The sequence below is a fragment of the Bufo bufo genome, chromosome 6 (genome assembly GCF_905171765.1).
Source record: "Bufo bufo chromosome 6, aBufBuf1.1, whole genome shotgun sequence".
Classification (NCBI taxonomy): Eukaryota; Metazoa; Chordata; class Amphibia; order Anura; family Bufonidae; genus Bufo; species Bufo bufo.
The window spans coordinates 164,786,050-164,811,748 of record NC_053394.1 but is presented as its reverse complement, the minus strand read 5'-3'; the positions used below and the strand labels follow the sequence as shown (position 1 = coordinate 164,811,748).

Genomic DNA, 25,699 nt, shown 5'->3' with positions numbered 1-25,699 from the left:
AAACTGAACAACGGAACGCAATCGCAGTCAAAACTGACTGCAATTGTGTACCTACTCGCACGAGTTTGCCGCAATACACCCGGGACGCATCCTGAACAAATCCGTCACGCCCGTGTGAACCCAGCCTTAGGATAAAACTGATCAGTTCTTATCCGGTATATAGAGCCCCTAGGACGGAATTCTATGCCGGAAAAGAAAAACGCTAGTGTGAAAGTACCCTAAAATCTTATTGTGGCATAAGGTAAGGCAAAGACTGTGAGAAGCAGAAGCTGTTTGGGTATGGCGCAGGAATCCCATAGGATTCTAGTTGAATGAGTGTAGAGTGTAAAATCAAAGCAATGCATAGAATATAGAATGCAGTTATTGTCACAACTAATAATTTCCACGTGTACTCATAATATTGAATCTGAACAGTAAAGAAAGAGAGCAAAATTACAATGGTTGAAACTTCCAGTTTTGCCATCTTCCAGCCAACGGAAATCCTGCACGAAGTGTAGCTGCTTGACTGGTCTTATTGTCTGGGGTTACATGGCAGTAGAGAGGACATCCCATGGAATTTTGTTTATTTGCCAATTTAATAATCATCGTACGAAACAATCCTTGATTCCTGTATTCTTTTTCTGTGTACCCCATACGTATTTCTGCAGATTGTTCACTTATTGTCCAGGCAACAGGTTTCCCAACATCCAATTTTCTTGCGCACACATTGGGAAAGCTCTGGATGCAATGACTGATGTATCGTTCACTGAGTGGGTTCCCACCTAATGCCCAGGCATCATTAACAAGGTAGGCTTCCTCAGGTTTGAGGGTAGAGAACTGGAGGTCACTGCATGAAAAGAAATGTAAAAAAGCAAAAAAAAAAAACAGGTCAAGGATACTCAAAATTTGGGGATATCAGTGGACAATAAATTCAACTGCAGCAGCCAGTAATAAAACCAAAGCACTCAACAAAAGGGGCATGAACGCATATGATGATAACAAAGCAGGTGTACAATTTTGTGCACTTGTGTATATGAAAGAGAAAGCAAAATGCATCAGGTGCAGAAACGTGGACAATGTTATTACAGGAATGGGTGGACCATACCTCCCAAGTCTTAGGAGGGACAACAATTTTTTTTACACTGAGACATGCCTCTAACTCCACACAAAGCCTATCTATACATACCCAATCCCACTCAGTCCCCTTTGTGCACCCACAGAGTAGTTATTCCCCCTTAGTACCCTTTCACAGTAGTGATGCTGAGTCCCCCCACACAGTAAAATTCCCCCTTACAGCAGTGCTGCCCCGTAATGCCCTCATGCAGTAGTTATGCCCCCTTAGTGCCCCCCTATAGTAGTGAAACACTGGTAGTGTTAATCAAATAAAAAAACTTAATAATCACCAAGCCCCATTCTCCCTATGCATGTAGAATATCAAGCTCTCCCCAGCAGCAGACGTGATGACATGGGAAGTTGATATGATTCTAGTGGTCTGGATGTTTGTAAGCCAAAATATTACTATGATAATTATTAATATCCGTTGCTTATATAATGTCAACATATTCCACAGCGATGTACTGAAATGATCAAAACTCACATTAATCCCTGTCCTCAACAAAGCCAATGTCATAGAACTACTTATCCCATATGTATGTTTGAGGTTTAGGAAGCAATCTGAGTATCTGTAGGAAACCCATTCCAACTAAGGAGCCCAGTACTACAAGACAACATGTCTCCCCACAGTGATCATCATACCGCTCATCACTTGGTTCTTTAGCAAATATATCATTTAGTCATGTAAACTGCAATTGTGGAAAACCCTCTCTAAGGGTGCATACACATGTAGGTTTTCAGTGGCATTTCTCTGCAATTTTGCGTTATTTGTGGTAATTTTTGCCAAATTTTTGTGAACAGAGGTTATCTACAGGAAATATACAGGACACAAAAACCCTTTTTTTTGGTAGTGCCTTTTTTATTTACTAATTAGCTGACTCTTTTTTTGTTTTTCTAGCTTCTTTTAAAAAAATGCAAACATTGTTTGCAAAAAAAGGCAGAAAAAAACACCTTAAAAATGCAGGTGACTGAAAAAACATTTTTTACCGGTAAAAAACACTTTCATGTGTGTTGGGACCCTAAAGGCTAGAAACCTTGCTGCCACACAGGTTTGTATACAGACGCTAATCCGAACTAGCAGATTTGCAAGGGGCAGGGACACCGCTGCGGAGTGCAGGCTACCTCACAGTCCAGGGCTGGCTAACCTGCGGCTCTCCAGCTGTAGTAAAACTACAATTCCCACCATGCCCTGCTGTAGGCTGATAGCTGTAAGCAGTCTAGGCATGCTGGGAGTTGTAGTTTTGCAACAGCTGGAGAGACGCAGGTTGGCCAGCCCTGTCACAGTCCCTTTAGCCCATGCAGTTAAGCTGGAGTGACTGCTCATAACTGTGCTCTAAGAGGAATAAATGGCAACCTGGCTGCTGACACTGAAGAACATAATTAGTAGGTAGGCAGCAGCATTCAATGTTAGAAGCATATATTATTCCTCAGACCTCAACTGTAAGCAAAGAAGTAACTCAAGAAAGCACTTTGGTTCATAGTAAACTGATTTAAAGGGTTTGTACCACCAGATTTTGACCTATTTAGCTGTCTGACACTAGCGATCTGCTAGTGTCTGCTGTACCTAACCGTGTTCTTGTATTACCTTTGTCTGCTGCGGTTACCCTAAAAAACGTACTTTTATTGATATGCAAATTAGCCTCTAGGTGCTATGTGTGCCTCTTTTCAGCACCTAGAGGCTCCATCTACTCACCATGTCTGCCGCCCATCTCGTCCCTCCAGCCCGCCGGCATCTTCGGCACAGGGAGAGGTCCGACAGTCACTGTACCTGGGCCGAATACAGAAGCGCACGGCGCAGGCGCGAGAATCTAGACGAGAGGGGCGGGCTGGAGGGACGAGATGGGCGGCAGACATGGTGAGTAGACGGAGCCTCTAGGTGCTGAAAAGACGCCCACATAGCACCTAGAGGCACATTTGCATATCAATAAAAGTAAGTTTTTAAGGTTAACCGCAGCAGACAAAGGTAATACAAGAACACGGTTAGGTACAGCAGACACTAGCAGATCGCTAGTGTCAGACAGCTAAATAGGTCAAAATCTGGTGGTAGAAACTCTTTAAATGCTATGAAAAACTTTGGGGGAATTTTTTTTTTTCATGGTTGCACTTTACTCATTTTTTTTAAATTGGTCTTTATTAAAAAATTTCTGTGGTTTTTGCCTTACAGGGTTAAGTTTTATCCTTTCCAACCCTCCATGCTAAAGCATTGGCTGTCATGGCATCTAATGATCGCGGAATGCCCACACCATGGTAACCCAATGCTCCCACTCTGATGTCCGCTCTATGCTCCCCTGATGCACCTCCAGTCACTGTTCACCTCCCAGTGGTGCTGAAAGGCAGGAAAGTACAGGACAAAGAAGACCAGACAAAACAGACAAAAGGGGTTTTCGCACAAAGGAATGGGGAGGAGACACAACCAATGGGGAGGATTTATAGGTTTACACTTCAAGGGCATTCCTTCTTTGAAAGATACAGATACAGATACCTTTAGTGCCAATTGTTTTAATAATTGTATTCTCACTTTCGGCTATAAATCATTTTTTCAATTAGTCTTTATTAAAAATTTTCAACAGTGTTTCCTCTACAGCTTTCACTTACAGTGTATCTACAGACTATTGCTTCCTCCATACCTAAGTACTCCTGACAGCTCATAAACACTACTTTAAGCAAAATTCTTAAAGTACAGAATTTAGATATTATCAGTTTTATGAGCTGTTACGAAAGTACAAATAAGGGCTGGAGATCACAGCTGATCACTGATGGATGCACTATGAAGCATAAAGCAACAACCTTCAGATACACTGAAAGTAAAAGCTGTAGAAAAAAACTATTGACATTTTAAATAAAGATCAATAAAAAATTTATTTTTAGCTCAAAATGAGTAAAATGCAATGATAAAAAACAAAATTGCCCCAAAGGTGTCCATAGCATTTGCAAAGAGTCAGTCATCAGGGAATTCACTGTTAAACCAAGAACAATTCCTTGTAGGGCTAGCCCAGCCATATGTAATGACACCTTTCACTTAGTGATCCATTGCTTCATTCTGGAGAAGAAGAAAAAGTGCTCCAAATACAAATGAGCAGTTAAATTAACCAAGGGAGGGTTCAAGAATAAAAATACAAGAATAAGCCCAACTAATTTTGGTTTGTCTTTAGGGCATACCAAAAATACAAAAATTGCAGGGTGTGCCAACTCTTTGATACTGTAATTATGGGATTAAATGGCTAGGGTTATCTCACATCTTGGTCATGACAACTGCCCATGCAAACTTGCTGTTGTAGGTTAATGACCTCCCACCCATGCAATAAATGTACTAAACAACAGATAAAAAAATAACTAAAACAAACAAAATGGTAGGGTAGAAATTTACTGGATTTTGTCTGGATGGCCTGTCAATAATCCCACTGAACCGCCAGGTGTGCAGCTTGTAGTGAAAGTTAAACTTTAGGCTCAACTCCAATCAAGGGTCAGTCAGGGTGTGTGACCTTTCAATCATTCATGTCAGTTGAAGAAGGTGCCACCAATGGCCTGTCACTCATGGTTTATGACCACTACTATAAATTGTATATCAGTATTATTTAAACATTGTGTAGCATTAGTAATAAAATTATCTGGGCACTGCATGCCAGTATTTTGGCTTTTTTTGGAGCTGGTATTAAATCACTGCGTGATAGTATTATATGGGCACAATATGGCAGTCTATGGAGCTTTTATTAGATCACTGTATATTAGTATTATTTGGTCACTGTATGCCAGTATTTAGAGCTTCTATGGAAGGAGGCTGTTGGTATTATTTACGCATTGCATGGTGAAACTTATTTGCGTGGCACTTCTACACTCGGGTTGAATAAAAAATAACCATAACTAACCTAAGTGATCCCCTTCTGCACGCCAACACTGCTCCAGTTCTTTCTGCTCTCTTCTTCCTGCTAAAGGCTCGACACACAGGAAAAGGCTGGAAATGACTAGCATCAGAGGATCAGTGAAGCAAGTAATGTTTATGTTTTATTTTTAACCCATTTTTATTGTCTGCTTTTATTCTGAGATTTTATTTAATTTTCTGTACAGCCATCTTCCCTGAGCTACTTCTCTGCTCTGTTAACAGCAGTTCCAATATATGTTTTACAGCAGCCACATGGACGATAGGAAACTGGTGTCTGGAGATGACTTGCTAACCTCTATACGAGAGCTTTAGACCTGCTTTCTGGTGAGCCTGTGATACACTGTGTTGTAAGGGTATTTTTAAGTACTGATTGGTTCTGTCCCCTTTAATATTCTGTATAATGATATTCCTTGTAATATAGTGAATTAGGTACATACACAAATCCCCTTACCCCCATTTTGCCGATAAGGCCACATTCCTGAGTGGTTATCTCAGAGACATGGGGCTGAAAGGGTATATACTTGGCTGCACACAGACAGATAATTGGCACTCCATTGAAGAAATCATCCAGGTAGGATGTAAGTGAAATACTATCCTTAACTTGTATGACCATTGGGTGTTGGCCATGTGCTACGATATGGCGGACTTGGAGTCCCACCCATATTGTATCGGGCAGGCCATGTGATTATTTATTCTGTATGTAATTTGTCTGTATTACCTTATATTTAATCACACTTAGTAAATATATTTATTCACTTAGCCTGCGTAAGCTTATTCATTCCCAAATCATTGAATGAGAGGGAGAATGCAGCAGACACAAACAATCATGAGACAGGAGGTGTGTCTTAAATTACCTCAGATTATTTGTAGGCACTGTAGCTAAACTGTAGTCACAGATCATAGCTCTGCCACAAAGAAATGGAGATAAAACCAACCAAAAAGAATTTACTGAGCAAAACAAATAGCAGAGAAGCATGACCGATAGGTATCAAACATTTTTTTATACTTACAGGCCGTCACTCTAAGTAATGTATTATTTAAAAAAAAATTGTGATAACAGCACAATGTAGCATTGTGTTATTTCAGTATTATCCTATTTGGCACTGGTGTGGTTATTTGTATAAAATATGAGAAGAGGTGCCAGAAAAATGGTCTTTCAAATGGGCCCTATTTGGAACATGGTTGGCATGGGAAAGTACCACTTTGTACAACATGTAAAATAGTTATATGGAAAGGGGATTCTGACATTCGGGCTTTGTATGTCATAGAAAATACAGGTAACTCTTTTCTGCTGCTTTTTAGTATTTTCCTTTTAGACTTTTACGCTGAAAGTTCCACTGGACCCATCTGCCCGTTTGTTGGAATCCTGTTTTGTGCATCACAGCTTGACTCGTTTTATTATCAGGTGCAGTATGGGCATACATAGGAAACCTCCTGTTGTGATTGATTGCAGAAATCTTTAAAATAATAATAGAGCTAAGTCCCAAATTCCTGTAGGCTGGTAAGGTGTATCCCATACGTATTTCCATAGAATGATCAGAGGTTCCCCAGGCAATTGGCTGATCCACCCCTTTTTTTCGGACACCGATGGAAGGAAAAGTTTGGATGCAGCGCTCTATAAAATGAAGACTATGGTCATTCTTGCCAAATATCCACTGTTCGTTAACATAAGATGCTTCATGGGTTTTGAGTGGGGCAAACTGTAATTCATCTGAACTGTGTGAGAAAGGAAAAACAATAATTGATTGACTCTTGTCTTCCACCGTTCAGGCTTCACTTCATTCTTGTACTCTCTCTGATCAATACTTAGTATGTCCTTTTTCTTATGGTTGATTTGGTTTTTATTCTTCTGCCTTTTATAATGAATCATAATCCTATAATCCCGATGGAATACAATTACCTAAGGTACTATTTTTGTAAAACCACCTTAGTAATCCTTCTGGTATTGCTTTATAACATCTAAATCTTTACCGTTCTACTGAACCATCACCAAAGGGTTTTATGGTGGTCTAAATTTGGTTAAGTGGAACTGCACTGGTCTGGGTCTTGCAGCGTGGATATTAAAATATGGATGCTATGGTCTTCTGAGACTGTTTCCTTGGCCGCTGGGTTTCCTAACCATTAGACTTTTACAACCCTCAAAAGAATTTCAGCTTGCCTCTATTAAATTTAAGATACAAACCAAAGACAAATTAAATATGCTTGAAGGCTGGGTCAAATGTCATAACCAACTGAAATTCGAAGCTCTGAACATCTCTGGACCCTTCAAGGCAAGGACAACTTACTACACTCCCTTATCCTACCTTCTCCAGGATGCTAAAACTATTATAGTGAATTCTGTGGAGGATGATTTGAGAAGACTGCACAAATTATGCCAGAAGCCACAACTCATTACACTAATACACGGTGAGACTGGAGTCCTTCAATCCTCTCAAACTTTTCTGACACCTTTACAACCCCATCCCTTCTGTGCCTCTGTCAGAAGTAGTAACATGCCACTGTGTGATCATCCTTCCCATATAGACTTTTTGCTATATCATGAACAGGGCCAACTGGAGGTCAAATTAATACAGAACTAGTCAATTCAAATTATTTCTTTAACTCCCACCTGCCATACTTCCGACTAGATATTATTTTTTTCGTGCTAGTGGTGGAGGAAGGGTGGTGAGGAGTTGGGAAGGATACTATTCTGGTGTGGGAAGCTTTTTATTTCTGTTCAGATTTCATTCGAGCCTTCCTTCATATGTACTGTACGGTATATGTTGGGAGGATTGTCAAACACCTACCTCCTATGTATAGGCATAAGTGTGGCATACTTCTGCAATAGACTTCCATGTTAAAAAAAAAAAAAAAGTATAATAGGCAGTATATGTTTTTTGTGGGATGCCTTGAATGCTTAAATGCATAGTTGACTACTACTCCACTGCTACAACATTGTTTCAGAGGAGCAATGCAGAAGAGTCAGACACATCAGAAATGTGTAGTAAGTTTATTCTGACTTAGGGAACGGTGGTTGTTTGATGGGTTTTCCTAGCAAAGTCATGGACTTCACCCCTTTACCCCTCTCCCTGGTTCTTCCTTTTGCAGAACAGTAGAGCAGCATTTCTCTAGCTGCTGTAACTGTACCTACACACAACATAGTAGTTAGGACAAAGAGGGTGTCTGATTAACCAGTGCAGGGCTGAGAGTGTGTTACCGCAGTACAGCAAACTGTCAATCCTGGGATCTATCCACTCCCAAGGTCCGTGAAAGATACAAGCAGTTTGATTAGGAATTCTAGACCCCTGTCTCCTGCTGTTCTGATGATGATAATGACGCAGAAATCCAGCTTTTACACAATAACCGTCAATGTGTATATGTGCATATTATGCATCAGTGTCTAATAACTGCATATAATGTCTATGTTTAATATGTGCATATAATATATGTGTGGTATCTGTGCATATAATACATATATGTGCAATATACTGTATGTGTATTGTATATGTGTGTGATATGTGTGTATAATGTGTGAAATATGTGCATATAAAGCAGTAATGGCTCCCTGATGACAAACTACAGCCTGAATGTTATACTCTGTGTTGGCCACAGGAGTGATGCAGAAAACAAATCAAGGGCTGGTTAGCCTATACTTGGCCAATAAATTCTAGGCTTGTCTTCAAAATTGGCCCTGAATCCTCAATCCCAACTCTCTAGCTCACCCCCATGCAGAATGGCATCTTGGAGAAGCAGGAGGATAAAATTAACTGGTACAACAAAGAGCTTTTGGTGTCACCAATGTGTGGTAGCTGGCATTGTAGGGACACTGTGGCTACCGGCCAAATTAGGAGGAGACAAGACAGTTTAGTATATACCATATTCAGGGGCAATTTGGTTGGCACTGTCAAAAGGACAAGGGACACTTGGCATTGGTGGGAGTGCCTTTTACCTGGCAATGTCAGGCAGCATTATGGGTGGTAATGTAAGTATGTGACTAAAAGAAGAAGAGGCAAGCCAATGGAAGAGAGGGGCAATTTTAGAGCAGTTGTTTGGCACCAGAAGATACAAATCTCTTGGATGGACAAGTTTGGAAAAGTAGGTTGGATGGATAATTTTCGAGCAGTGGTTTGGGTGGACAGTGTTGGAGCAGTGCTTTGGCTTTAGATTATTATTACACAGTACACAGTATGGCAGGGCAGCGGTGGGGAGGAGCGCCCAAATTTTAAGAAAAGCCAGGGCCTATGGTCTACTTCATCTTCCACTGGTTATATGAAGATATAGTGTGTACATGTGTAATATATACAGTACATGGTTGCGTAATGCAGCACTGTATGTACATATAATGTATATGTAATATGTGCAGGTATTGTGTATGCATGTAATATGTACAAATGTGTAATATGTGCATACAATGTATGTGTGTAATGTGTGTGCATATAATTTACATGTATAGGTAGGGGGCGTGGCCTGAGCATGGACGTGTGAGCAGCGTGTGTACAGAGCTCCCGGACCCTGGGCCCTCTTAAATACCTCTTGCAGTTCTCTTAGTGGCCCTTCTCTCCTATCTTGGGCATGGTGAGACACTCTGGACGCCGAGGGACCCGCTTCGTGCCGTCAGAACCGCAGATAGCGCAGTATTTCTCCCAGCAGCCGCCGCCCGTGCCACACGCCTGCACCACCAAGATGGCGCCGATGGAAGCGACGGGGCCGGACACGCTAGAACAGCCGCGATATCACTCGACTCAAGCCCCAGCTCACCTGCTCTCAGGCTCTCCTGGCATTACAGACCGGAACCCTGATGGGGCCCCGATGATGCCTGCAAAGGCCTCTTTCACCTTCACCCCCGGCACATTGGCCACGCTACAATCGGCCTCCCGCCCTCTGCAACGGCTTTAGGGAGCACTGGAATGGAGGTGAGACTGCCGCCTGACTCCCCCTGTCATGCGATGCGACGGGCACAGATGCCCTCTAATTATGCAGAGACTTTGGGGGGAAACCCTCTTAAGACAAGGCCATTGCCTCAGTCAAAGCTGACATTAGCGCCATTTCTACCAAACTGATCTCCCAGAGCGTCTTACTCTCTGGACTCACGTCTGACACAGGTAGAGGCGAGCGTTGCCTCTCAAAAAGCCCTAAACAGACACCTGCTGCTTCAATTTGAGGGCGCCGTAACAATATTAAACTGCGAGGGATTCCCGAAGAGATTCAATCTGCAGAATTGCGTAAAACAGTGACGGCTATTTTTAACATCCTCCTCGAAAGGCCGGAAGAGTCCGAGATTGAACTGGACAGGGTCCACCGAGTCATGGGTCCCCGACGTGTAGGTGCCTCCAACCTGCGAGACGTGCTGTGTCGTGTCCATTTCTTCAGAGAAAAAGAGGACTTGATACAGAGAGCCTGGAGACGAGGCCCGGTGCCTTTTGCAAATTCTCAAATCCACATTTTACCGGATGTGTCTAGAAGAACCTGCAATACCGACTATAAATGAGTATACATGAATACTTCCATTATTGGAAGAGCTTCCATTATTCATGTATACTCATTTATAGTCGGTATTGTACCACTTTTATCTAGAATGACCCCCATTTCTTAGCTCTATTGTTTGTATATATAATGGTGTGCAGCCATTTTGTTTTTTGTAATTATGTTTGCTTCATGGATATGCACCTGTGATCCTGAAGGTTTTAGTCTAAATTTTCTTGCAATATATTGGGGGTGGCACCCCTTTTAGACTGGACATGCCCATCTACCTGGGACTTCTGAGCAGAATATGTTTGTAGCTGGTTCCTACACTGCCCTGAATATTGTAGGCTTAAGTAAGTCCAAAGTGAGGCAGTTTCTTTAGTGATAGGGACCCATCTGCGGAAGCCACCTTGACGCCTGGTAGGTGGGCCCGACGCGTATGTGCACTAAGAGCTTGCATTATTCATGTATACTCATTTATAGTTGGTATTGTACCACTTTTATCTAGAATGACCCCCACTAGACCCTGTCATGGATGTCTCTAGAGGGGCCTCTCACCTTGCCCATTCATATCTTCGGGAGATCAAAAAGCTTCTCCATACCCATCAATTAGTAGACGCATGGTGGGTTCTTAACCCTGAGGTCAAAGACTTCACGTTTTATTCAGCAGCGAGGGACACTTATTCCAGACTATTTTTTACTGAGACACTCGGCGGTATCCCTCTTAGCTTCATCAGTCATAGACCCGCTGACCTTCTCGACCACGCGATGCTCCATGTTTCCTTGAAGTCCCCCCTCCCTGCTCCGAAATCTTGGCAGTGGCGATTAAATGAATCCTTACTGCAAGATCTGGAGGTAGCTCAGGAGGTACATACGGAGATCTCTCAGTACTTTGAAACCAATCAAACTGATGATATGTCACCTATCTCGGTTTGGGCAGCTCACAAATGTGTAATCTGTGGGGAATTCATCAAGCATGGAGCGAGATGTAAGAAAGAAAGGGCAGCTTAAATCTCTCAGCTTTTAGCGGAAATAGTCACCCTTGAACAGGCCGATAAAAAGTCTCACGCGATGGCTGAGCGCACTTCCCTCCTCTTAGCCAGACGTAAGCTCAAGGAGAAGTTGGATTTACGTACGAAAACCATTCTAGCTAAGGGCCGCAGGTACTTCTTTGAGTTCGGAAACAAAAGTGGCAAATTGCTAGCCAGATTACTCAGAGAGCAAAGAACAAGAAACTATGTTCCCCGTATAGCCACTTCCCGAGGGTCACTCCTTAATGACCCAGCCGCGATTGCAGAAGCCTTTGCTCAGTATTACCAATCCTTATACAATCTCTCACAGCCCAACGCCACTAATGGGTCTCTGCACTCGGTGATGGACAAGTATCTTGCTGATTCGGGTATGCCAAAGATAACTACAGACTCCCTCCTAGACTTAGACAGACCGATCTCTGCCGAGGAAATAGCAGAGGCTTTAAAGACTATGCAACTCAGTAAGACCCCGGGTCCTGACAGCCTCCCTGCCTCCTACTACAAGAGATTTTTACCTCTTCTCCAGGCCCCACTAGCTAAAGCACTCAATGTACTTAGCACAGGGCATTCACTCCCTGCAGACATGTCACGTGCTCATATCACAGTAATACATAAGGAAGGAAAAGACCCTACCATCTGCGGCAACTATCGTCCCATTTCACTTTTAAACGTGTGCCTTAAATTGTTTGCTAAAATTCTGGCCACACGGCTGGTTCCGCTGCTATCTAATCTCATACACAATGACCAGATGGGTTTCATTCCGTCGCGTGAGGCGAGAGATAACACCACTAAGGTTCTCAATCTGATTCACCACGCCAGGATCCGAGACGCCCCACTCTCTCTCTTGTCCACGGATGCTGAAAAAGCCTTTGACAGGGTGGGGAGACCTTGGTTGTTCGCGGTATTGCGCTACATTGGCATCACAGGTCCTCTGGCGACATGGATCCGAGCTCTATATGGGTCTCCGTCTGTGGCCACGAAGGTGAATGGTGTGCTCTCTCCGTCTTTTGCGATACGGAATGGGACCCGTCAGGGGTGCCCCCTCTCCCCATTGATCTTTGTTCTGACTTTGGAACCGCTCCTGAGGGCAATCCGACAGAACCCGAATATATCGGGACTCTCGGTAGAGGGCAAAGAATTTAAGATAGCAGTTTATGCGGATGACCTAATGTTCACGCTTACTAACCACAAGATTTATTTTCCAAACTTGATGGCGAAATTTCACACATTTCCTGGCCTTTCTAATCTGAAGATTAACTTTCAGAAATCAGAGGCCTTGAATAAATCACTAACGGATACTCTTGTGTCCGACCTGGTCGCTTCCTTCCCATTCAAGTGGGCTACTGGAGCAGTGAAATATCTGGGCACGTACATCCCCTCGGATCTGAAGGAGGTGTACCACGGGAATTTTATCCCTCTCCGGGACCGGATCAGGGAAGATCTTAAGAGGTGGTCGAAGGGACTACACACGTGGTTTGGAAGATGTGCTATTTTTAAAATGAACATCCTCCCACGGTTGTTATACCTCTTTCAGACCCTCCCCATTAAACTCCCCTCTAGTGTCTTCAATAGGATCCATGGGGACTTATTCAGATTTATCTGGGCTAGGGGTAGCCCGAGGCTTGCTAGATCTCTCTTACACATCCCGAGGGACAAAGGAGGGCTAGGTGTACCTGACCTACGTAAATATTACTCAGCCTCCTTGCTTCAAAGGATAGTGGACTGATGTCGACACACACTGTTCAAACAGTGGGCCTGGATCGAACAACTGTGCTCGAGTTGTCCTCTGGCCTCGTTGCCCTGGGTAGATATGAAACTCCCTTCAGCTCTTTCTAACCACCCCACAATCGGTCCCACTATTACACAATTTCATAAGGTCAAAGAAAATCCTTTGATCACACCCTCCCCCTCACCATTGTTCCCTGTTCTAGGAAATCCCACTTTCCTAGTGAGTTGTTGAGGAGATCTGTTTTTGCAATGGCGGGTAAATGGTAGGTCCCGTGCTCCCTTTTTTAGAACCTCGGGCAGATGGTTTACTTATGATGAGATATTGAAATTGACAGATCCCTGCCCCTTGGGATTCTGGAGATCCAGACAACTGACACACTTTCTATCCTCTATTCCGGCCTCCGCAGGGTTTGACAGGTCTCTTACCTCTTTTGAGAAAGCATGTGTTGGGTCGGGTGCATATAGACATTCCCTATCTGAATGTTACCAGTCCTTGGTGGCTCCTCGGCAGGACTACCTGCCCCCATATGTGAAAAAGTGGTCTCAAGACCTGGGAGTAGACGTCCCCCCCGATCATTGGTCAAAACTATTCTGTCTGCTCTACAGGTCATCCATGGCGAGTAGGTTCCAGGAGGCGGGATATAAGATAATGTCCAGATGGTACTATGTTCTGGTCAGATTACAGAAAATGTTCCCATCTGCTCCCCCTGTTTGCTGGCGTTGTGACTCAGCCATGGGTTCAATGCTACACATGTTTTGGGAATGCCCAAAAATCAGTCCTTTTTGGCAGTCGATCCATAAAACACTGTCCTCAATTTTCCGGTTTACGGTACCAAATACACCTGGTTTCTTTTTATTATTCCTATCGGATCTCCCAATGAGTGTGCTTTGTAAGTCTTGTCTGTGCTGCTTGGTGATAGCGGCTAGGTCATGCATCCCTGCGAGGTGGAAGCTCTCCTTGTCTCCGACAATTGGCTGCTGGATCCAAAAGGTGGAGGAGATCCGGAGAATGGAGGAACTTACTTCGCAGCTACGAGCTAAGCATAAAGCTTTCCTTGATACTTGGGCCCCCTGGTTTTCCTTCCAGGAATCCCAGGAATTTCTATGCTCCCCCCCTTCCTCCTGTATTCATTGTCTGTCAAAGTTTTGTTCTCCTTATCTCCCTATATGTGTGTTGGATGCACCTTTCAATATTTTTACAAGTGTGTCATTACATACTTCCTGGGCATTTTTGTTTCTGAGGCCAGGAGTACGTTTTCATCAATATCTCCCGGCAGGGTACCTGCTTAGACAAATCAGATCATTTTTCAATGGGGTTCTTCACCCCACACTGCAGTTGCCAGCAGGCTTTATTAAGATGACTGTTACATGATGACCTCTCATTGTAGTGCATTATCTTTGAAGTACTCGATGTATTCTGTCTACTTTGCTGATGCACGGTTTGTTTTCCGTATATACTTAAATAAAGAATTAAAAAATATATATATATATACAGTACAGACCAAAAGGTCACACCTTCTCATTCAAAGAGTTTTCTTTATTTTCATGACTATGAAAATTGTAGATTCACACTGAAGGCATCAAAACTATGAATTAACACATGTGGAATTATATACATAACAAACAAGTGTGAAACAACTGAAAATATGTTATATTCTAGGTTCTTCAAAGTAGCCACCTTTTGCTTTGATTACTGCTTTGCACACAATAGCCCTTACTTTCAACGTTTTCCCAATTTTTTGGCTGACTAACTGACCTTCATTTCTTAAAGTAATGATGGCCACTAGTTTTTCTTTACTTAGCTGCTTTTTTCTTGCCATAATACAAATTCTAACAGTCTATTCAGTAGGACTATCAGCTGTGTATCCACCTGACTTCTCCTCAATGCAACTGATGGTCCCAACCCCATTTATAAGGCAAGAAATCCCACTTATTAAACCTGACAGGGCACACCTGTGAAGTGAAAACCATTTCAGGGGACTACCTCTTGAAGATCATCAAGAGAATGCCAAGAGTGTGCAAAGCAGTAATCAAAGCAAAAGGTGGCTACTTTGAAGAACCTAGAATATGACATATTTTCAGTTGTTTCACACTTGTTTGTTATGTATATAATTCCACATGTTTTAATTCATAGTTTTGATGCCTTCAGTGTGATTCTACAATTTTCATAGTCATGAAAATAAAGAAAACTCTTTGAATGAGAAGGTGTGTCCAAACTTTTGGTCTGTACTGTATATATATGTATAGGTAATAGAGATGGCCTTGCGGTTCGCCCGGTGGTCGTTTCGTGGCAAACTTTGCGTGTTCGCGATTCGCCGAACATGCGAACATATGGAGATATTTGAGCCAGCCATATTCTTTTACATTGTGAAGAACTTTGACCCATGACACATCCATCAGGTGGTACAGGACAGCCAATTGAGACGTTTCAGCACATGGACATACCCCCTACCTTATAAATAAACCTGATCTGGCTGCCATTTTACATTCAGTCTTTTGCCAGCGTAGGGAGAGGTTGCTGTGTGGAGCAGGGACAGGCTGTTAGGGCCACCAAACGCTAGCTAATAGGGCCACAAAAGTCCTTTTAAGGACTGGTATAGGTGTGCTATCGATAGATGTGATACACAGAGGGGTGCGATATACTTATAATATACTTTTATAATGAGTCAAAAACACATAGATCTATATAGTGATCACCTGGAAGTCAGGGGCCTAGAGGCTAGGGGCTTACTAGGGCCATTTTTATATAGGGTAAAGTTCCGGACGGGGTCGCTCTTATCAGGGCGGGTGGTCTGTGGTTAGGCTATCAGGGCCAGAATAGCACCCCCCTGTAAGGCAATATCAGTGACAGTTCTTTGCCCACCTTGTCCTTCAATACCACATCATCATCTAGCCCAGGGATAGATGTTTTTTGCTTTCCCTCCGGGATTCATGGATGTGCACCCCGCGGATTGTGGTAGGACATATGGTTTCTGATTTGGTGCCGCCGAGCACCTGATTTAGTGCCACCGAGCACTTGTTATTGCCTACCACATCTATGCTTTTTGCTTAACTTTAATAATTTAATTTATTTTCATTTTGAGGGATATCTTTTCCATTCACACGTCCGCAAAATGGGTCCGCATCCGTTCCGCAATTTTGCGGAACGGGTGCAGACCCATTCATTTTCAATCGGGCCAGAATGTGCTGTCCGCATACGCATTTGCGGATCCGCACTTCCGCATCCTTGCTTCCGTTTCCGCAAAAAAATAGAACATGTCCTATTCTTGTCCGCAATTGCAGACAAGATTAGGCATTTTCTATTATAGTAACGGCAAATTGCACTTACGGACGTGTGAATGGACCCTCATAGTAACATTATTAAATAATAACGTTTTATCTTTATGTATATTCTAATGGATTGCCTTCCTTGTACAATGTTATAATATACTTTCTATGTTAGAAAGTATAATATAGTGCATTTGTATTGTGCGGCAGTTGTGTGCGGTTCTGCTGCGATACTGCAGGTATATAGAGGGAACAAATTATTTCTACTGGTGTGATATACCAGTCGCCCCCCAAAAAAACTGATTGAAGCGGGGTGTTATATACCAATATACTTTCTTTATAGTGCATTTAGGTACTGTATAGTGCATTTGCGCATGCGTGTACGCGAAAATTATATTGACGATATTTCGCATTGAAAAAATAATGAATGGAGATCGCAAATTCTAATAATACATCTGGTATGTCACTGTCCATGTTGTGGGACTATTTGTGCACTTCTAATAATATGAGCTGAATGTTTTTCAGGTTCGCCTGCCATTAATATGAATGGGACCCGCCACGAACTTGCGGTTCGCGAACATTTGATTGCGTTTGCGACCGTCCCAGCAGACGTTCGTCCATCAATAATAGGTAATATGTTTATATTACCTGACAATACATTAGTACTGTATTGCAGTATTATTTAGGTGTGGAGGTTAGGGTCTGAGTATGAGGTTGTAGAAAATTGCAGTACACAGTATTTTTCTTTGCCGTTAGGTTATGTTTTAATCTTGTATCATCATATGATCATCATGATCCAGTGCAGTTACAGGGTAAATAAGGCAGGCATATACAAATCAATATGGCGTGAATATGAGGTTAACTGGACAAAATAGATACTGGGTTTTACATTTAGTTGAAAAATGCGTTTAACTGCCTGAAAAAAGCGTTAAAAATGAAAACTTTATTCAAAAAATATGTGGCTTGTCCAAGTATTTTTCACACATATAATTAGGCTGGGTTATAGACATAGGAAAATATGTACAAACATGTTCACCATCGGCCATCATGTGAATGTAGCCTGAGGGATGGGAAAACCTAGTGGTGGTCAGAGAGACTAAGGCTACTTTCACACTGGCGTTTTGGCTTTCCGTTTCTCACAAGCGGTCCAAAACGGATCAGTTTTACCCTAATGCATTCTGAATGGAAAAGGATCCGTTCAGAATGCATCAGTTTGCCTCCGTTCCGCTCTGGAGGAGGACACCAAAACGCTGCTTGCGTTGCAGAGGCAGACGCAGACGGCAGACGGATCCGTCCTGACACACAATGTAAGTCAATGGGGACGGATCCGTTTTCACTGACACAATGCAAAAACGATCCGCCCCCCCCCCCCATTGACTTTCAATGGTGTTCAAGACGGATCAGTCTTGGCTATGTTAAAGATAATACAAACGGATCTGTTCTGAACGGATGCATGCGGTTGTATTATCGGTGCGGATCCGTCTGTGCAGATCCATGACGGATCCGCACCAAACGCGAGTGTGAAAGTAGCCAAAGACAGAGCACATGAATACAGGAATGTAGAAGCTGGGTGCCTCTGTATGGCTGATGAAGGTATAAAAAATCTATAGCACAGAGGAAGAAGGGGTCCATAGTAATATTAGGTTCTCCAGGTTCCCTGTTTCTTGAGTTGCATAGGAAGCAGATAGATGTGACTACAGTAATAATGGATACCTGAGTGGTCCTCTGTGCTGATATGTGACCAAATCAAAGTTTACCTTTCATTTGGTCATAAATCAACTTAGAAGGTCATTCAGGAGAAAAGAGATGCCAGATGGATTTAGCATAGAATGGCTCTCTGCAGCTGGCTGTGTAATGAATATACAAGTCGGCTGCAGAAGGCAAAGTACATTTTTTAATTAAACCCAATTAGAAATTTCTTTTTAGCACAAACTACTTGCAATGTCAATAAAAATGCTGAAAAATCTTTCAGCATGAGGTAAAAGCAGATATACATAGCAGGAGTACATATCTCAACTAATATCACAATGGACACTGGTGCCACAATCAGTTACTCACTGCTACCCATAATACAGGCATACCTTATATTGCTAATTTTCTCCAGGTCTTCACTCTTCATTCCATCTTTCATATATAACAGATTACTTGTGGTATGCATTTGGCTGCCATGCTTGGAGCTGACTTCTTGAAGGACGCCAGTCAATGATGGCTGACACCCTGCAAAAAACATAATGATAAAGCCATAAACAGAAAAAAAAATTATATTATTGTAATGATGATTAAGCAATGATATTTTTTTTATTTTTAATAGCCATTAATTCAAAGGCTCAAAACGAGTACAATAATAATAATGATAGGTCATCAGTATAAAAGTATTGGAAAACCCCTTTAACTGACCGGTACAGAGAGGACCCTGCCCGCCAGGGCTCACAAGTTACAAGGGAAGGAAGAAGGAGACAGTAGGTCAAGGAAGAAGCTGCTCATCTGACTGTGTGGTGGCAGCAAGTTATTGTAGGTTATAGGCTTTCCTGAAGAGGTGAGCTTTAAGGTTGTTCAGATTTTGGAGGAGAGTCTGATGAGAGTTGTAAACATCTAAAAGCATTGAGCTCCATCTAAAGAAGGCTGCAGGCAAACATTATTATCCTGCAGATCAGAGGTGGGAGCAGATCAGCCTGGGCACCCTCCAACCAGATGCACCATAGCAGTTGTGTGATCTGCCTCTACAGAAGGTACACCTCTGACTAGAGGGTTGTCATGGCTCCACCTTGGCTATAGGTCACCTTACCAAGTCCATAGTCACAATGACTTTTTCTTTGTGACATGTTCACCTTGTATCTGCAACTCTTGCTTCCAGTTCACAGTTTGAGGATCTTGGAGGAACTGTCGCAACCCCTGTGGGTCTTTACTGAAGAGAAAATATGTGTTGGTGTAATGATCTGAGGGATCTGTCATTTCCTATGGAAGAAAGCAGATTTTTGAACTATAAAGAACATTATTAACATGAGCTGGCAGCATTAGATTTCTGTAAGCATTAGATTTCGTAATGACATGAAAAGTAGTGAAGTTTGTCCTAGTAAAGGGCACTGGATTACTAGAATCATTTATTAACATGAAACACAAGATTAATTTGGCCGCTACTCTGATGTTTTCTATGGCTTGAGCAATGCCCAGTACCCGCTGACGTGCACTTGTTGTGTGCCAATACTGCATGACTGGTTATACTCGGACATCTTATTTGTGGTTTGAAGGATGGGGGTAGCAACGCTGGAGTAGATTGTACATTTCATGCTGCTTCTGTCTGCAATATGAGTACATAAATGCAATACATTAACCTACTGTATGGAACAGCAGCTTCATCCTTCCTTCACTGGCAAAGTAACTAGAGAGCTGATATTTGGCACTGTATGGTATGGTTATCTGTATGACGGCATTATTTGGTCACTATATGGTATGCTATATGGGGATGGGTCAATAGAAGGATGCACATGGAGACAGAAGCTCTGGGCTCAGGCAAACATAAGGTGCAATGTTTTTCTCAAACAACTGCATTAACCCAATATGAAGAATAAAACTGCAAAGTCATTAAATCATCAGAGGCAGATTATATGGAAGGCAAAAGAGGAAATTTCCCAGGGGCTTCCATCATCCTGGCCCCGAGTATTTCTTTTCAACTCACTTCCAGTGGAGGTCGACATATGACAGAAGTAAAGTCTGGCCACTGGTCCACCAAAACCTGAAGCCTAAAAGGATTTTTCTCAATCACATGATGCAAAGCCCCGCACACCTGCAAAAAAAATGCTTCAGCATAATGCTAATGATACACTCAACCTACACACAAAGGGAATACATTTTAATGCAAATTAGAGAGCGCAAAAGATGCCTTGACAATAAGCCAAAAACCAAGCGCTTCTTGCTGAGACCTCTAGTAATCAGCTGTTATATGTGGGCAATCCTGGTAGTAAATGTTCAATTTCACTGCAGCCCCACCACAGGGAATATGAAGCACAGTGCCCAGTCAAATCAATGGGTTGTCTGTGTAATGTAGGACAAGGACAGGTCCTCTGGGACAAAAGATACTCTTAGTTGGCTCTCTCCAGTCTGGCCAGAAAATGAGGATGCCTGTCTAATAAATCAGAATTCCCTAATAGTACATAGGGAATTCTGGTGTAAAGTAGAACTGGCTTAGTTGCCCATAGCAACCAATCAGATTTTATCTTTCATTTTCCAAAGGAGCTGTGAAAAATGAAAGGTGGAATCTGATGGGTTGCTATGGGAAAACAAAGCCAGTTCTACTATACACCAGTTTGATAAATGACCCCCATAGTGTTTCTAAACTGGACAACCCATTATTGTAATCTTTCACAAAATGAGTGTACAATACAATCAAAAACTGCCACAAAACCTATGTGTAAATCCATCCTTAAAAACATTTTTGCAAAAGGCAGGAAAGCTATTTAAATAATTTTAAAAAGTTATGCTCATAGTTTCGAACCCCCTCCAGAGTCCATTGCTTCCATGGTAATCCTCTGCATTCCTGCAGCCGTGATGCCACATTTTAGGCTGCAGGAAATGCCCATATACCACACATGACCACACCAGCCAATCACTGCCTCAGCAGTATAGAGCATTTCTTAGAATAAAATAAGATCAACACTTATGGAAACAGAAACCTAGATTTGCGTCACGGGTGACATCACTCGTCACGCAAGGGGGCAGGTCACCATCGCAGCCCTCTACTGGCTGCACCCTGTGTCGCTGGATGTTGGGACATGCACGATGGCCGTGGAGGGATCCGGGAGGATACAGGCGTTGGGGACTAGGTAAGTATTGTCTATATGAGGGTCCGGGCATTATGGGGGGTTTCCAGGTTTGGATAACCTCTTTAACTATGTAACTATCTGACTAGTTTAGGGCACACTTGGTCCAAGCAGAGTATCTTGACCTTAAACACAGTTAAGTGGTGGTGGTGCATAACACAATGACTCAAAGAAGAAATTAGTAATTAGAGAAGTCAAGCACTGCCCCTCATAATTAGATATGTCATAATGATCTGATGGGTGGAGTTCAGACAGCTGGGGAGGTCCATGTTCCCATGATAGAGGTGGTTCATGCTCTCTCAGCTGTTTCCATAGCCCCAATTCAAGATTATGAAGAACCATGCGTGAGCGGTGACCTTTCCGCCAGGAAAATAGGATCTGGCACCCTTATATACAGGACTTGGGGGAACTCCCATAGGATATTTATAGTATATCCAACTAGTATATGAGAAGATCATTAAAGTGTAACTGATATACTTGTACCACAGGTAAAACCTGATGTCTGCATTTTGCTCCTTACCTTCAAGGACTCTGGAAAGCTATGTGTCAGTAACCTTCTGACAGAGGCAAGCTTTGAAGAACAGGTCAGGACTAGCATTTTAGAGACGGGAAATAAATTCTAAAAATGGTTGAAACAACAAAAAAAAATTAACAACAATATGACTTGTACAGAACATCGTAGACAGATGACAAAAGCACAATGGGGGGAATTTATCATGAGGAGAATTTTTCAGTTTTGATTGACTCTGCATTGATGTACTTTATGCCACATTTATCGAATGTCACATGTTGTTTGATACATTTGTTTTATCTATTTGTCTAGAAAAGCTACTCCAGTTTTCCTACTCCTCCTGTAGTGAGATTGCGACTTTTAAAAAAAAGTGATAAATCTGTAGTAAAACTGTAAAAAAGCCAGATTTTGCAACTTTTTGAAGTCACAATTCTGGAGTGAAGGCATGATAAATCAGGGCCAAAGTGTAAATGTAATAATGAGACACAAAATACTAATTTTGTCACACATAATACACTGCCGTAAGTGATAATGGTGCTTCTGTGACACTTAACATAGATATTACTCCGACTTACATAATAGCATAGTGTCACAAACTACAGTACTACAAAGTATATTATGCTTGAGAAGATGTTACTTGGTGTAACAAATGGTCACTTACAGAAAATGGCATTCTACTACAAATCTATGGCATTTTGTGTTATAACTATGTGGAGCTGTTCCTCGGTTATTACTCCAAAACATTTATGAACAATGTGACAACTGGGCACTGCCATTCCACTTGTCTGACACTGGCAGCAATGACTAAACTGTGGGGGACCAACTCTTAAATGGCAACACCCACTTGTCAATATAGTCATATAATTGTATGCGGAGTAACAGAATGGCATAGACTCTGTCTAAAGAAAAAAAAGCACTTACCTATTCCCCATCGCTATATTCCAGTACTAATGGTCCCGTCCCCACTGCTTCTGGTCCCCTGTGGACCGAAATTGTAATGTGCAACATTATGCAGCGTGGAGGGGACCCTCGGCACAGGAACAGAGAGCCAATCATGTAGGATAGTAGATAAAGTACATTATAAAAGACAAATCACATATGCTCTCATAAACTGCACACAGAAAGTAGAGGACAATCTTCTTCCCAGGACATTACAGAGAAGTACTGACCTGTACTAATGTGAATTACCGGTAGGTACTTGGCTGCAACTGAATTCCCCTATTTAGCTGTGCAGTCTCTCTGCCTATATCAGTCTCTCTTCTCGCACTCAGTACTTGCCAGGTCATGCCAGGAAACAGAGTGAATGACACGTTGACTTGGCTTTAATGAGACAACCGTTTGTGGCACAGAGTACACAGCTAAAAGATTGACACAGAATATCACAGCCTAATTATATAACCATATATATTATATATCAAGAACAGCTCACACAGGACCTGCAGGGCAATCAGGGACAGAACATACAAGATCACATCTATAGTACAATACAGAGGACAAAACATACAAGATCACATCTATAGTACAATACAGAGGACAAAACATACAAGATCACATCTATAGTACAATACAGAGGACAAAACATACAAGATCACATCTATAGTACCTTACAGAGGACGAAACATACAAGATCACATCTATAGTACATTACAGAGGACAAAACATACAAGATCACATCTATAGTACAATACAGAGGACAAAACATACAAGATCACATCTATAGTACATTACAGAGGACGACACATACAAGATCACATCTATAGTACAATACAGAGGACAAAACATACAAGATCACATCTATAGTACCTTACAGAGGACGAAACATACAAGATCACATCTATAGTACATTACAGAGGACAAAACATACAAGATCACATCTATAGTACATTACAGAGGACGACACATACAAGATCACATCTATAGTACAATACAGAGGACAAAACATACAAGATCACATCTATAGTACCTTACAGAGGACGAAACATACAAGATCACATCTATAGTACATTACAGAGGACAAAACATACAAGATCACATCTATAGTACAATACAGAGGACAAAACATACAAGATCACATCTATAGTAAATTACAGAGGACAAAACATACAAGATCACATCTATAGTACAATACAGAGGACAAAACATACAAGATCACATCTATAGTACATTACAGAGGACAAAACATACAAGATCACATCTATAGTACAATACAGAGGACAAAACATACAAGATCACATCTATAGTACCTTACAGAGGACGAAACATACAAGATCACATCTATAGTACATTACAGAGGACAAAACATACAAGATCACATCTATAGTACAATACAGAGGACAAAACATACAAGATCACATCTATAGTACCTTACAGAGGACGAAACATACAAGATCACATCTATAGTACATTACAGAGGACAAAACATACAAGATCACATCTATAGTACAATACAGAGGACAAAACATACAAGATCACATCTATAGTACCTTACAGAGGACGAAACATACAAGATCACATCTATAGTACATTACAGAGGACAAAACATACAAGATCACATCTATAGTACAATACAGAGGACAAAACATACAAGATCACATCTATAGTACATTACAGAGGACAAAACATACAAGATCACATCTATAGTACAATACAGAGGACAAAACATACAAGATCACATCTATAGTACCTTACAGAGGACGAAACATACAAGATCACATCTATAGTACATTACAGAGGACAAAACATACAAGATCACATCTATAGTACAATACAGAGGACGACACATACAAGATCACATCTATAGTACATTACAGAGGACAAAACATACAAGATCACATCTCTAGTACATTACAGAGGACAAAACATACAAGATCACATCTATAGTACATTACAGAGGACAAAACATACAAGATCACATCTCTAGTACCTTACAGAGGACAGATCGCAAAAGATCACATCTCTGTTACATTACAGAGGACAGATTATAAAGAACAATATAAATATTACAGACAACCAATCATGCAGGATAGTAGATAAAGTACATTATAAAAGACAAATCACACAGGATAGCTTGTATATGACATTATAGAGGACACATCATACAGGATCTATAGTATATTATAGAGAGCAGATGACACAGGGTGGTGTGTCCAGGACATCACAGAAACAGCTTATACAGGAAGACTTATATTGGACATTAAAAAGAACAGGTCATAAAGAATGACATGTACAGGCCATGCTATAGGAGGTAAGTCATACAGCATATAATATACAGTGGGTACATCACCTGCTTCAGACCAGGTCCTGCACACTATAATGTAGCAGTGTGAACTGTGCTCAGGACAGGTATTGTGCTGTATTTAGCAGAGTGAATTAACTATCCAATGACAACCGATCTTTAATATTAAACCATGAAACAGTACACTTAATCTGGCAGACCAATCTACTAGGTGAGAAGCAATGACCCTTACCTGGATAGAGGGAGCTTTATGGCATTTTATTCCAAAGGTGTGAGAGAATTACTAACCAGGCAAATATTGTGCTCAACAGGAATTAGCATGCAGCAGCCTGGGACAGCTGGGTGACAAACATATGGGAGCCATAAGAGCACCTATTTTGTTGTCACCACAACCATAATGACCCTGTATTCTAAAACTAATGTATTATGTATCCTCTCATATTAAATACTGTAAAAAAAAAAAAACATTTTAAGAAATGGTACCATTAAAAACTATACTTCTCAAAAATAAGTTGATGGAAAAATAAAAATGTTGGGGCTCTCAGAAGATGCAGACACAAAACAAATGATTTTCTTTTTCTTTTTTAAGTGTGCAAAAGTGGTAAAACCTAAAAAAAAAAAAATATATAGGTTTGGTATTGTTGTAATATTACTGACCTGTAGAATAAAGTTGTAATTTATTCCACAAGGTCAAAA

General features: G+C 41.6%; 1 protein-coding gene across 6 annotated transcripts; it reads right to left on the bottom strand.

The window, feature by feature from the left end:
* Positions 1-343: 343 nt before the first annotated feature.
* LOC121003462 (glycine N-acyltransferase-like) lies at positions 344-25,131 on the bottom strand. 6 transcript variants are annotated; one of them, XM_040435335.1, is made up of 6 exons: positions 22,959-23,311; positions 21,778-21,858; positions 20,117-20,224; positions 19,269-19,395; positions 18,522-18,657; positions 344-826 (listed from the first exon to the last, which is right to left on the bottom strand). In XM_040435335.1, the coding sequence occupies exons 1-6, from the start codon at positions 23,052-23,054 to the stop codon at positions 433-435; spliced, it is 942 nt and encodes a 313-aa protein (XP_040291269.1). In that variant the 5' UTR covers positions 23,055-23,311; the 3' UTR covers positions 344-432. The 6 variants fall into 6 exon arrangements, with proteins under 6 accessions (XP_040291269.1, XP_040291272.1, XP_040291268.1 ...); XM_040435338.1 differs by lacking the exons at positions 344-826; positions 22,959-23,311 and adding exons at positions 5,480-6,688; positions 25,052-25,131 and having other exon boundaries at positions 21,778-21,856; XM_040435334.1 differs by lacking the exon at positions 344-826 and adding an exon at positions 5,480-6,688 and having other exon boundaries at positions 22,959-23,334.
* Positions 25,132-25,699: the final 568 nt, after the last annotated feature.

Coding starts and splice junctions, on each gene's coding strand:
- LOC121003462 (XM_040435334.1), bottom strand. CDS start 23,054: ATGACCTGGCAAGTACTGAGTGCGAGAAGAGAGACTGATATAGGCAGA. Junction 20,225..21,777: donor GCTTTCCAGAGTCCTTGAAG/GTAAGGAGCAAA, acceptor TTTTTTTTGCAG/GTGTGCGGGGCTTTGCATCA. Junction 6,689..18,521: donor GAGAAAATTAGCAATATAAG/GTATGCCTGTAT, acceptor TTTCTCACACAG/TTCAGATGAATTACAGTTTG.